General features: G+C 43.7%; 1 protein-coding gene across 2 annotated transcripts in view; it reads right to left on the bottom strand.

Moving 5' to 3' along the window:
• Positions 1-5,172: 5,172 nt before the first annotated feature.
• zdhhc14 (zDHHC palmitoyltransferase 14) overlaps positions 5,173-14,305 on the bottom strand; it is a 16,146-nt gene continuing 7,013 nt past the window's right edge. Inside the window, exons 3-9 of one of the 2 annotated variants that reach the window (XM_005732790.1) lie at positions 12,689-12,832; positions 12,428-12,565; positions 10,682-10,730; positions 9,655-9,757; positions 9,470-9,579; positions 6,473-6,581; positions 5,173-5,954 (exon numbers count right to left, since the gene is read on the bottom strand). In XM_005732790.1, the coding sequence (XP_005732847.1) occupies positions 5,511-5,954; positions 6,473-6,581; positions 9,470-9,579; positions 9,655-9,757; positions 10,682-10,730; positions 12,428-12,565; positions 12,689-12,832 (1,097 nt within the window). In that variant the 3' untranslated portion in view covers positions 5,173-5,510. Of the gene's footprint in view, positions 6,083-6,472; positions 6,582-9,469; positions 9,580-9,654; positions 9,758-10,681; positions 10,731-12,427; positions 12,566-12,688; positions 12,833-14,305 lie in introns of both variants that reach the window. The other variant, XM_005732791.2, reaches the window with a different exon arrangement.

The raw sequence follows: 14,305 nt of genomic DNA, 5'->3' as shown, positions 1-14,305 counted from the left end.
ACAGGTCTGTAGTCATTCAGTCCTGTGATGGTGGGTTTCTTGGGAACAGGGATGATGGTGGAGCGTTTGAAGCAGGAGGGAACTTCACACAGCTCCAGGGATCTGTTGAAGATGCGAGTAAAGGTGGGAGCCAGATGGATTGGTGCTGCAGCTGTAGTGATGCGGACGCTGTATTGGTCCGTTGTGGTGAAGAGAGAGTTGAGTGTAAAAGTGAAGCGTGCAATTTACCGGTCGATCTATGTCCCTACCCTCACCTATGGTCACGAGCTTTGGGTAGTGACTGGAACGAGATTGTGGATACATACTGTAGAAATGAGCTTTCTCTGAAGGATGGCTGGCCTCTCCCTCAGAGTAGAGCCGTTACTCCTCCTAGTGTAGGAGGTGTATAAGCTGGAGGAGGTGGCCAGGGATAGGGAGGTGAATAAACTACACCAGCTTAATGTCAGTGATGCAGAGGAACAGAAACAAGCACCAGTACTCTGGATGTTGAATCTGTATCTTATAATTCACTGGACTTCAAACTTCAAAAAGTGTGTTTTGGGCAAACTTTCAGGACTCATCTTGGCTTGCTGCTCAGAATAGGTTAGAACATATGAAGGAAATACTTTTTACCTACATTTTATACCAGGATCATCTTGTAGCTGTGATTCCGTCTGGGTAAAAACAATTTTTGTATATATTGAAATTTTATACATGGATGAATTTGGAGTCTTTAGTGCTTGTTTCCAGTCTTCTCTGACAGTGTTTTGTTCTTTTCCTGTCATCCTGGCTTCTATCATTATCTTATTTATTTCAGCTGCTCTACTTCTACTATCAGTCCATTAGATGGAGCCATGAAACTGCAGCATACATGATGCATTCATGGACACACACTGAGTCACTGTCACTGGAAACGTCAGTCCATTAATATTCAGTCAATTCAAAAGGATCAGCAGTGTTAAACCTTCACACCAAGTATTCTGGCTTCTGGTTTTCTTCTATACTGAATGTTTTCCTATCAAATATCAGTTAGAGGTTCCAGCAGCTGAATTCAGAGTCATCATTATGAAAATATTCAGTTTAGTATCATCAACAACAAATAAATCCATTAAACCCTGCCAGCACACAGCCTGTGTGAAGCACAAAATACAACCTGTAATCTGAATAATTAGGATTAATTTCCTGTCAATCAATTATCGAGTGACTCATCTGAAGGCTGCTGCTATACAGTCAGTCATCTATATTTCCTTCATATGTTCAGTAGGATGGAAAGCAGCCAGACAGTCACAGAAACACTGACAGAATCTTGGAACCATGTTAGCGAAACACTGTATATTAGGAAGAATGTAATAAACTGACAAGACACATTACAACTAACAACACAACTAACAAACATTGATGTCATCTTATTGCGTATAAATTTAATAGTGAGATGATGTTTTTCAAACAGTTTTCTTTCTAAAGAAATCAATAAAACATTAGCTATTCTTCAAACTGTTTGATTCCAGCCAATAAATAATCTACAGTTATCTGGATTTGTCTTCTAACACAGCAGTCCCCAACCTTTTTTGCGCCACGGACTGATTTATGCCCGACATTATTTTCACGGACCGGCCTTTAAGGTGTTGCGGATAAATACAACAAAATAAAACTAGTACCGGTACTGAATAAACGATTTATTCATAACACACGAGGAAAGACCCAGGAAAACCGAGTAAACGATAAAAACGATAACAAAATAACGCTGAAAACCGACAAAAACCCTGAAAACCATACATTTCACACCTGAGCCTCAACTCTCGCGGCACGGTACCAAACGACTCACGGACCGGTACCGGTCCGAGGCCCGGGGGTTGGGGACCGCTGTTCTAACACAACAGTGATATACATTTTGTCCTGAAATAAGATCTGAACATGAAACAAAAAAACTTTCTCAAAGGAGAGGAGTGAGAACATCACAAAGTCTGTGAGGGCCACCCAACATGGCGATCATCAGTGAGTCCATTTCTCCCCCTGCTGATGAAGACTCTGAAGGTGTCCTCACCAACCAACTGTTCAATTACTTTTATGGAAAGTTCTGAAAATGGGGACCATGAATAAAAATGGCTAAAATTCCAAAATAGCTAATGTAATACTTTTGTTAAACCCCTTAATTTAAAGCTGTCTTCATTTTCATTGCATCATTTTAGTTTTATTTAAAATCGACTATGGAGGTGAACAGAGGCAAAGTTTAAAAACTGTTTCTCATTGTCCAAAAACGTATCTTTAATCATCTGTTTTGTAGAATAAAGAGCACCCTCACCTGGTAGACTGAGATCAGTCAGAGAAGTTGTCACGCTTTTGTGATTGATATTTTTGCACAAGTCCTTTATCAGATCTGTTCTCTTGTTGCTTTTTAATTAGTGATGGATGATGACGACTTAAGTGCAAGATTGTGCATAACTGATAAACAGTATCTGAAAGTCCTGACCTTAAAAACTACTGAAACAGGAAAAAAAAAAGACCTGAAACAGGACCCGAGAAATGATCTGAACCTTCAGCTGATCATCCACTGCTCACCGAAGCCTCTTCAGAAATTATCTCAGTGGAAGGACGCCTGTCAGGAAGCCGTTCTTAACGTAGGGGAACAGGAGGAAAGGCTGAGGTATGAAGATCAGAGGGACAGGTATGATGGAGAGATGGCTCCACATCATGGTCAGCGTGTATGAGGAGGTCAGGAGGAGGTCCAACACTGAGAGTCTGGCTTTTTTTTATGTGTATGTGATTTTAAATTCATTTGATGATTTTATTATAGGACCATTTGGTGATTATTTTGGTTCTACAGCTTTGGAAAAGTGTGAAAATGAACTGAGTGTAAACTTGTTTTATTGGGTGGTTTATGTTGTATAAATAAAAGACAGGTTTGGTTCGTTGTCACTCCACACCACAAGCAAAGTTTTCCCAATGATTTAAAGGTGCTTTTTGTCATTATCCCCAAAAGCTTTCACCACCAGGGGGCAGCGTTTTACCAGCAGGTGTGTTTTTAGCTGTATCCCCATTTTCTCACAGACTTGACCTTTTACTTTGGTCGTCATTTTAAATAAAATTGTTCTTAACGACTTACTAGGTTAATTAAAGGTTTCCCTCAGGGACTGCACCATCATGTGGTAAGAGCTGGTATTACGTTAACACCCAGCCCAGCTAGCGTTCAGCTTGAGTTTACATCTCTTCAACACAACATATAAAGTCATACTGGCCATTTATTCGCCTAAAAACGAAGCAACTTTAAACGCAGGGATATCCAAAAAGCACCTGCAATCCTCGGCTGAACGTCTGGCAGTGTTGTTGCTTCCCTCCACTCAGATCTGCACAAGTTTTCCAGAAATTTCTTATCCTCAGAAATAAACATCTATATGGTAGGACAACATCTGCCTCAGCCAGTCAGTGTTCATGACAACACCCCTGTTATAAAAAGCTGCTGAGGATCGTCTTTGTGGCTTCTTAGCTCGTTCATTTGTACCATTTACTTGTCATGTGATAAACATCTGAGTAGGGATGGGTACTGGTATCCGGTGCCATGATGGCACCAGTTCTGTCATAAACGGTAGTAACCAGACCGAAAAGCAGCGCACATTTCGGTGCTTTATTTCGGTGCTTTTTTTTCCTGAGCTGTGATACACTTTGAATTCTAGCCAATCATTTTACGTTTCCGAGGATAGTAGGCGGGTCCAGGTACGTACGTTCTTTTAGAGCAGAGCTACAGATTAAAAATGCCCAAAGCGAAGCGGTCAAAAGTCTGGCTGCACTTCACAGCAAAAGATGCAAACTCAGCAGCCTGCAACAAGTGCTTTAAGGTGATACTGTGATACTGTCAAAGGAGGTAACACCTCAAATCCGATGAAACACCTGGCGACGCATAGCGTTTTTTTTTAAAAGCCGAAAAATGCGCCGTATTTGATAGCTTGCTGCGAGACCTCACACCGAGCGCATCTACTGCGGGTGTGGTGCCTGTTATCAGACCTGGAGTTAGCAACATCCCCCAAAAACACGAAGAGGAGAGTCCTGGCCCCTAGCCCTGCCAGTGTAGCAGAAATGATGACGGATGATGATGGCAGCAGCCGTTCTTCTCTGCGTGAGTAGCTTAATGTTGTCCGTGTGTAATTTACGTTGAGTAGGCTAACCACGTTATTACATTAATGCATGTAAGGTGAACTAGCAAACACCGTCATAGTTACGTGGCTGTCTTCTTGTTTGATGGCAGATTCTCCCTTCACCCTGGCCAAAAAGGCTAAAATGACCAAAGCAAAAGTGGGAAACAGTTAAACATGAGAGGTCTTTGGACAAAGTTTGTGTTTTTTCCATTATTTAAGCACTGCTTCCAGCCAAGAGTGATACCATATATGCCCTATAGCTGCAGAAAAGGCTAACATTGTTATCTTTTTACAAAATAAACAGCTGAACATGAGAGGTTTTTGGACCAATTTTGTGTTCTCCATTCTTTAAGTACCGGTTTGAGCACCGTTTGAGCACTGGCACCGTTTCAAAAGTACCGGTTTGGCACCGGTATCGGATAAAACCTAAACGATACCCATCCCTACATCTGAGTATAGCTTTTAATTGGAGGTTAATGGAATTTGTTAACTCATCCATGCAGCACCACACAGACGCCTACATGAAGACTCCACGTTGCTGTGGTGCATCTGGGCATCCTAACGCATGAATGTGTACTCAGGAAAAACACGCATGATGGATTCGTCCATCATTTAAACCAAACACTAAACCTTCAGTTTTCCTCTGACTCAGAAACATGATGACGTGAAGACATTTGAATATCATCATGCAGCTCAAACTGATCTTTGAATTGGCTTTTTGTTTTTTATTTGTTGACATTGTATCACAAACATTGATTGGCTGAGGCAAATGCTGGTCTCAGAACACCAATCAGTTACCATCAGAATCAAAAAACAATCAAATATTATTTATTATATGTAATAAAATAAAAAGTCAGAGTTTGTAGTTTTGGTCCTGCTGCTGCTGCAGCTGAACGTTTGGCATTAAAGTAGCTTATTCTGGATTCAATGTTTTTAGCAGGAATTCAAAGAATGAAGGTTGGTCGAAGGATGAAACACGAACGGAAAGTGGACGAGGACCAAGTCCAGCTTTGGTCCTCAGACAGAAGTCCAAACAGAAAAGGTGCTTTTGTGCGAAAGTGTCTTGAGTTTACTAAAGTAATATTTAATACAGGACAAACGGGGCAGAACAGGTGGACTTTCTAAAAGCTGCCAAACAAAGTCACAAAAAATGTGAAATCGAGAAGCGTCAAAGACAAAAAGTCTAAAAGGGAGAAAGTGTCAGCGTTTCTCTGGCGTCTGGAGACAAGTCTTCACTCTGAGGACAATCTTCACCCGAGACACCAGCCCATCAGCTGAGTTTGTGATCAGATGTTTTACTGAGGTGTGTTCGTTTTTATCATCACGATTTGGAAACAGTTTGTTTTATTTGTTAAGTTTTTTTACCATAGACAGTAAAAATCTGTCCAACGGACGTCACATTCAGACGGAGCTGAGCTTCACTAGCCCCCTGACCGAGTCCTCGTGTAGAGCGTCCTGACTGGCAGGGTCGTACAGGGCAACGGGGGAGGGGATGGCAGGGTGGGGTTGGTGGTGGAGGTGCAGGTGGGCGGGGCAGGGCAGGGCACCCTGTGGCGTGGCACATGGCGTCTCCTCCGGACTCACAAAGTGGTGGTGGTGATGGTGGTGATGGAGGTGCAGGTGGTGGTGACAGCGGGAGTCGACAGCGGCGTCCCTCAGCGTCAGGACATCGCCTCCGCAGGATGGCAGGGACGGCTGGGCAGGGGCCAGGTAGGCGCAGGGGCCCCCCAGAGTGGTGGTCTTACCTGGCAGCGGGGCCAGCACGACGGGGTCGCTGTGCAGCAGAGGCGTGGTGGCAGCCTGCAGCACAAACTTAGTGCTCTGGATGCACTGATCCTGATCACACTGAGAGACATTCAACACCATAAAACTTTATTTACAACACATTCACCTGAATGGCCACAAAAGCTGCTCAAGTTTCCAGGATGAGTGAAAAGACCGAAACCAGCGCATCATCAGGGATGAGCCCCCTGCTGGACCCAAGAAAGAATGCAGCTTTAAGCCAGGCCATCTTTAAATGAACAATCAGAGGTTTTTACTCTTTCGATGTTTACGTCATTCTGATCAGTTCATTCTGATCAATTTTGGAAGTTTAACATGTGCTGTATAATAATTAAAATAATTAAAATAAAGTCACATTTTACTGTTTTTTACTTATTTTTATCCCCTTTAACCTTTTATTATCAGTTTGTTTTATGTTACACCAGCCAAACAGCTTTAGCTTCTTTTCTACACCCAAGAAACGTAAAGAAAAACAAAAATCTACATTCAAACAGTTTTGAATACGTGCGTTTCAGATCCTTATGATGATTTTTCTCTGTGACGCATCAGTAACGGGCAGTATGACGGCGTCCTTCACCTACCATGTTGCTGTGGAGCTGAGTGGAGGCATAGCTGCTGTTGCTGGTGCCATTGGACTGGGAGACGGTCTGCGGCGTGCCGGACTGGATCAGACCTCTCCTGTCAATCAGACTGATAAAGAAGAATCACAAACAATCACATTCTGAGGAAATCAAAACCAGTAAAGAGACCAGGGGATCAGTTCAGCCTGGCCAGAAATGCACATCCCCGCCCTCCTGGGGGCCAAAACTGGCTTCAGGATCAAGTAATATCCTGTCTCTGGGGGGGTGGGGGAGCCTAGGCTAGAACATGAAGTTGAGAGACGTTGGGTCAAACACCCGGTCCAACATCATCCAGGCGACCTCGATCTGGGAGATTCAGCTAAATAAATCAGTCTGTGGCTGCAGGAAAAGTGAGTTTGACCTGAAACGTGTGTTTTTGTGTTTGTGAGCATGCAGATGGACGCCGCCACCTGTCGCCCTGTAAGCAGGTGGAGTCGACATGTTCAAACGCTGCGAGCAGCCAGCCATGAGTAAACAAGCAGACTGTATAATGAGGCTCCATATGCTCATCATCCTTTTACTTTGAAAATCCTCCTTGCATATCCTCCCAGAGGCAGCTCGCTGTTACACATCATCATCATTATTAATATTAATATTAAAGCTGGTGCCTCGTCAGAGAGCTCCTGCTGACCCGTCTGGACGCATCATCAGAGCCTCGTCTCCTCCGTCTGTGACCTCAGAGGACGAAACAACACGGACACAGAGGAAAACCCTTCGTCACTGTTTTCTTTTCACAGTTTTCTCTTTAACTGAATCTCCACAGAGGCACCGGGCTGCAAACACCAACACTTCTCTACACAACATTCTTCACTGACTGTTTAAAACACTCGAGACTCTTTTCAGTTGGATTCATTCAATAAACGATGTTTAGTAAATAAGAGGCGTCCTTCAGTGAGCAAACCTGAAAAACCTGAAAAAATGTGAAAATATTACAAAACATTTTTCCTGGAGATAATTTCAAAAACATTCACAAAGATTAACGACAACAAAAAGAGAAATTTCATTTGCAAAAACAAACAGTCATTTTTTTAAAAGCAGCCGGATCACAGAGCGACTGAGAGACAAGAAAAGCTTCTGGCCGGCCGATCGACGTTTCCTTTGAGAGCTCCTGAAGAATGAAATTTACAGTCCGTGCACATTGCAGGGATCTGATCACTCAAGCTGCACACAGATACTTTCTGCTGCTCGGCTTAATTTTTTTCTTTTATCTAATTCTGTGTTGGACTAACTGTTTGCTGCTCTCTGTATGGATTAGTCCTGAATTAGGATATTAATGCAATCCTGTTCAAAGGATGAGTGATTTTAGTGCTAACCGTCGTGTCTTTTGGGGCTTACTGCAAAAATTCTCTGAAGAGTGCTCTGCAGGCCTGACTTAGTCCTGATTTCACCGGTTCATTTATTTCATTTAGACCACAAATCAGATCTTAGTCCTGCTAAGTGCTGAAGTCAGGTACTAGCATTCCTGACTGTAACCCTGATTAGTTTATTCTGTTTGGCTTTAGCTTCAGTGATGAATGCAGTCCTGAGCTAATGTTAAATGATTTCTACTTTTAGTTCCAACTTTAGTCCGGAATCAGTTTGATTCTGTTCAGATTATTTAATCTCTTAATCCTGTTTTTTGATTGTTTAGCTTTAAATTCACAGCAGACAGACCTGATGTTAGCCCTGAAGTCAATAGAAGCTCATTGACCAGAGGTGAAATGATCAACAGCACAGAGAATAAAAGAAGGCGAGTATGCAGTATATATATCAGATAATTAAAAGCACTGGGTCTGTGTCTGTTCCTGCGCTTAGTTAGAAACCAAAGCTCCGCCCATAAAAGCTTAACTTTGTGCTGAGCAAGACGTCATCGATCAGCTGCTTTGACAAACCGATAAAAAGTATCAGCAGCGTGTCGCAGAGTCCCAGCCCAGGTCTCCCGCTGTAATGATGATATACGGCAGGTGGGATGGAAACATAGGAGCTCATGGAAGCGGCGAGGAGGCGGTAACGATGAAGGAGAGCCATCGCTCGGCCGCTCTGATCGTTCTTTTGATTAATTCTGTGCAGAAGACGAGCCGACAGTCAGCTGAGAGACGGGAAGCCGTGAGGGCTGTAATTACTCTGTGCAAGGTCTCAGCTGAAGACTGTCCTCGTTAAACACAGAAACTTGGCGTCTGCGGAGAGGAGGGGGAAGAAGAGAGACCGCCTGAAGCACCTTTATGTTCAGAGACCAGCAGAGCGAAACATCAGCAGCTTCAGCAGGAGCAGCAAGGCAAAGTTTTCAGGCGTAAACCAAGAAAGAAAAGCTTGTTTGTTTCTTGGAGCTCCGACTTCCAGGAACAAACAACTGAGGCTGCAAAGCTCCAGCCATCGAATCCAACAACACGGCTGTTAGTTTATTACTGAAGTCATTTCAATCCTGACCTCAGTTCAGCTTTAAGCACAGATTACAGTGATTACAGGTCATTTCTAAATACAATGCAAAGTACTCCAGATTTTTTATTCCCAATTTTAGCTCAAAGTAAAGTCCTGAAGAACTCTCTTTAGTCCTGACTTTAGTTCTAAGCTTGGTGCTTAATTTAGTCATGGTTTCAGTGCTGATTTTAGTTCAAATGTTAATCCTGTTTTTAGTCCTAACTGTAGTCTAAATTTGAGCCCTGTTTTAGGACTAATGTCAGTGCACTTAAGTCTTTTATAATCCTGATCTATTTAATCCTTCTTAGACCGGGATTCATTTCATGTATTCCTGAAAACTATCAGTCGGTCCTGATTTTAGTAACACCTTCAGTGATCAGTGCAGAGCTCATGCTGGATTTCAGACTTTGATCAGTTTCACCTCAGAGCAGCCCAGAGTTACTCCTACTCTCAATTCTTCATTTAATCTCCTTTAGCCCTGCACATAACTCTCTGTATTCCTGGTTTTAGTCCTGATTATAAGCACAGAGTCTAGTCCTGTTTTTAGAGCTGGTTACTGACCTGGGAGGTAGAGGTCCACAGAGGGCAGCACAGCAGTTGGTCAGGATGTTCCCGTAGCTGTACGGGTTGTAGTTATCCTTCCCTCGTTTGGTGGACCAGGACCCTTTAATCTGGACCAGACAAGAGTATCAGAAACATTGCAGGCCCTTTTCACGTTTAGGTCCTCGAACCTCAGGTATACTCACGTCCTCGTTGGTGGTCTGGTTGGAGCTGATCAGGTAGGTGTGGAAGCCTGACAGGCCGACAATGGACCAAATGGAGAAGAAACACACCACCACCTCCAGGACGGTGCAGAGCAGGGTCAAGGACTGACTCGGGTCTTTGGATGGGGGATAAAGTGGAGCTACGGGAGGATTTCTGTGCGTCTGCATTAACGAACTGAAGTGATTTTATTTGCAGTAAAAACTGAAAATGGCAGAAACAGAAGATTTACTGTTTCTGGTGTGACAGGGTCAGCGAATTTGACCTTGGCAGTACATTGTGGGACATATTGACCAGTGGTCACAGCTGATGGTGACAGCAACAGACGGATTGATTTTGGAAGGAAGCCGTATGAGGGGTAATTAACGCCCGGGTTTGATTTTCTGTGGCGGCTGCAGGCAGACTCTACTCTTTATTTCTCCAAAAAAACTGGAAAAATCACAACTGAGAAGCCGGAAGAACAATTACTGTAAGAAACACAAACTAACCTGATGTTAAATGTAATGCACGTCAGTGATGGAGGACCGGCTGGTGTCTTTATGGCTGCGCACCAAATGAATCAGACTGTAGAAGCTTGAGGAGGTGAACGTGGCCATGACTGTGCTGATATTACAGAACCAAAACTAAATGCTTGCAATCATTTATGGAAAATGTAAAATGACTAAAGAGTACGAGTGCGTCCAAACCTTCCTACGAGGCATGTTTAAGTTCACAGTCTTCAAATGGAACCTGTTTTTATTTTCTATGAAAATATCTGAATGTATCCTCCATCAGCTCCTTACACACTTACAATGGAAAAGCACGGAGTGCTGCCCCTCAACAGGCTTCCAGAGGCTAGTAGAGAGTGGGCTGTCAGGGGGAGGAGCTACAACAGCTTGTTTCAGACAGAGGATGGTCTGAAGGGCTGCACCAAGATGGAGTAAAAGAAGAAGGAGGAATATTTTGCATGTGAATAATTGAAAGTTGTTTTCAGAATAAAAAGGAGCTGAAACTGTCCATGGGGAAGGATATCTGGCTGGGCTGTCTTTGAGCGCGCCCAGGAAACCCGTCTGGTTCGATCCTGCAGAACACAGAGAGAGAAAACCATCATCTGGGCTGAAGTGTTCAGTTCTCACTGCCTACAGTCTTGCTCTCATTATAAAGAACATTACAGCATCCAATCTGAAACAGAGCCCGACTGAATGCTCTGTTTCAATGTGACCAGGTAGAAACATCTACGTGTCTTTATTTTCTACGTCCACATGAATACATTTCTGGGCTCAGTTGCTGCTGCGGATCTTCCTCTGCCTTGGTGTCAACCAACCCTCTGTTTTCCTGTGTATAGTGCATTTATGTTTGGGTGCGTCAGTGAGGATAGGCAACAACTGCTTATTCGGTCGTCATCTTAAAGATGTAAACTGCTGAAAACAGATGGCTGATGTCACAGCTCCCTGCATTTATATCAAAGTCACAACAGCCAAAAACAGAAAACCAGCGGCGCAGCCCTCAGAGGAAGCTGCGTCTTCATCTCAGCCAGTCTGCCAGTCATTAGTTTCAGACAGCGGCAGCTCGAGGCTTCGGGTTCCTGACGCTTTGGACCTGCAGGGCAGGAAAAAAACATCCGCAGCCTAAGTGCAAAATTAGGTCAGAGACAGAGAGAAATCAGCAGGCGCCTTTAGATCCAGAAACACAAAGTCAATGATCTGTGCTACAGTTCCTCCCAGGCAGCAACCAGTTTATGTGGATTTCCACAAAAACAGGAAAGAAGAGAATTCCACAAACATGGTTTCACAATCAAACATCTTTGTCGTCAAACAGGGATGAAGCTTAGCCTGAGAAACACCCACAGCAAAAAGACCACCAGGCAAGATTCAAACAAGGAAAATCACAATTAAGATCTGGACTAATCTTAATTTAAAGACTCACAAAACCAACACGAGACCCACAACACTGAAACAAGTCCGAGAACTCCTGCAAGGCCAGAATCAAAGTCACGACCAAACAAAGACTGGCACTAACCTGAGGACCCGGAGTGAGACAAGAGGGACCAACGAGAATGAACCTATGATGAGACGACTGAACCTATTCAGACTGTTTGAGTCTATACGAGCCAGAAACAGAGACGGCAAAGAGAAGAGCGACCTTTGGGTCAAAGTGAGGAAACGTTTAAATCAGCTGGTGAGTTTCTTCCAACAGGACTTTGATCTGCAGCTTTCTGAGCATAAAAAACTGGCCCAGTCTGTCTGACTCGCATTGATCAGCCTGTCAATCACAGGACAGTGGGTGGGGCTGAAGGTCACTGATGGGTGAGTTACATTACACAGATTAGAAACCGTTGCAGAGACACAGCGCTCGCTGGTCAACTGACCTCTTCCTGAACACTTCCTGATAGCTCTGCATCGTCAGCACAACAACAAAACCGCGTGCCCAGATATTTTATTTTATTTACTGTGGAGAATGATGATTACTTTCCTGTCTGATGGTTTTCTTCGGTTTCACTTGGTCACCAGGATCGTCTCTAAAAAGAACTTTGCTTTGGTTTGATCAGAGTCTTTATTTTGTCCATGTTTCTGCTTCTTCTCCTTTTTTCTTTGAAATATTTTCTCAGTTTTTACTTCCTGCCAAAAAGTATCAGAGGAGCTTCTATAAATAAAGTTTTTATGTCGTCTGAGCGCAAACATGCACGAATCTCTGCAGAACATTAACCTAACTAACAGAACTACGGTCGATGTAGAGACCACAGAGGAAAATGTGTGCGGGGGCGGTGCCGTTACTCACTGAGGATGACGTGTGTGATGACGAAGGCGAAGATGAAGACAGTGAGGAGGGACAGGGAGAGGATAAACAGGTAGAAAAAGCGATAATTCCTCCGCCCGACGCAGTTCCCCACCCACGGACAGTGATGGTCGAAGCGCTCTGTGGGAGGAAAATCATCAGAAAGTCTGATTTCATGTTTAATTTAAAGCTGGAATCAAGCAGCACAGCCAGCAGCTTTAGCACTGAGCTAAGGCTGTGACACACAGGGAGACACGCACTGACCCACACAGTTGTCGCACAGGCTGCAGTGCGATGCTCGGGGCGGCCTGAAGATCTTGCAGGTGAAGCAGTATTTCAGCTTGACCGCCTGCCCGTTGATGAGAACCTCTCGGGTCCGAGGAGGCGGCCTGGAGCATCCTGCAGAGTCTGAAAGCGCGCAGCAGATGGGTAATGTGACGACCCCGTACAGATAGGCAGCCCGTGACATTTCGCCCTGACCTTTCAGATTCAGAACAGAATTATTTTTCTTTTCTTTTTCAGTGAATCTGGAGTTTTGTTCTTCTTTCTAAGATAAAATCAGCTGATTTCACTCACACAGGAATGTATTTGGGCCTTTGTGGGGATTCTCATTAGTTTAAGACCTTCCTGAGACCTTAATGGAAGTTTTTCCTTCCCACTGTCACCAAGTGCTCGCTCAAAGGGAGTCGTCTGATCGTGGGGCTTTCCTCTGTATATTGTAGGGCCTTTACCTTCAATATAAAACACTTTGAGACGACTGCTGCTGTGATTTGGTGCTTTGTTAACAGGACCTGAACAGTGTGCGACAGAAACGAGTGTGGGAGCCTTCAAACAGACTGTTAAAAGTCTGTCCCAAAGTGAGGATCTCACTTAATGCCCTCGTTTTCCAAACCAGTGTCCTAACTGGGCAGCAGCAAAGATTTTATGCTGAATGGCTTTCCTGAAGCAACCCTCACTGGGACCAGCCTGTGGCCCTGCCTGGGAATTTCGAAGAAAATGGCCTCATTTTATGCAAAAAAACAAAAACAAACATGTTCCTCTCAGAAATGGGCCCACTTTTGACGATGCAACTGTCTTTCTCCATAAAGCAAAAGTTAAAAAATAATTCTGACTTTCCAAAAAATATCCCTGCCTTCCAGAAATGTCCTCATAGAGACTGAACCAAACACAAGTCCCCAGAAAGACAGCTGTGCAGCAACACACACATAAAATTATACAAAAGCATGAAATGCCTTTAAGTGTTTTTTAAATGATTTTCTGTGATGTTCCTGTAAATGTGCCAGAAAACCAAAAACCAAGTGTCTAAAAGGGTTTAAAGATCAACGCCGTCTCTGTAAACAGTTGTTAAATTCACCTTTTTATTTTTCATATTGTAAAATTTTAAAGATTTCACCTTTGGTTTTTTTCCTGAAAAATGATGTTAGGATGTTGTTTTAAGTTGTGCGTCACAGAAAACACTCCTGACCTCTCTTTCTATTTCCATCCTTCTCTCATATTTCTCACACACTGAGCTGAGCGAGTTTTGCAGGCGATGCCTAAGTTTGGTCGTTCTGCGAGCACAGCGGCGGCATGCTGACCGGCTGCAGATTCTGGATCCAGCATGAAGGAAAAAAGTAAATAAATCAACCCAGAAAATTTAATAAAAGGCTTCTAAAAATATACAAGAGCTTCAGTTTCTGTGGAAACGCCTGAGACAGAGACGAGAGTGGAAACATGTGACTGAGCGCACACACACACACACACACACACACACACACAGACAGACAGACAGACAGACACACACACACACACACACACAGACAGACAGACAGACACACACACACACACACACACACAGACAGACAGACAGACAGACAGACAGACAGACAGACACACACACAC

This window comes from Pundamilia nyererei, unplaced genomic scaffold, assembly GCF_000239375.1.
Source record: "Pundamilia nyererei isolate P.nyererei 1_Seehausen unplaced genomic scaffold, PunNye1.0 scaffold00048, whole genome shotgun sequence".
Lineage (NCBI taxonomy): Eukaryota > Metazoa > Chordata > Actinopteri > Cichliformes > Cichlidae > Pundamilia > Pundamilia nyererei.
This window is presented reverse-complemented; position numbering and strand designations above follow the sequence as displayed.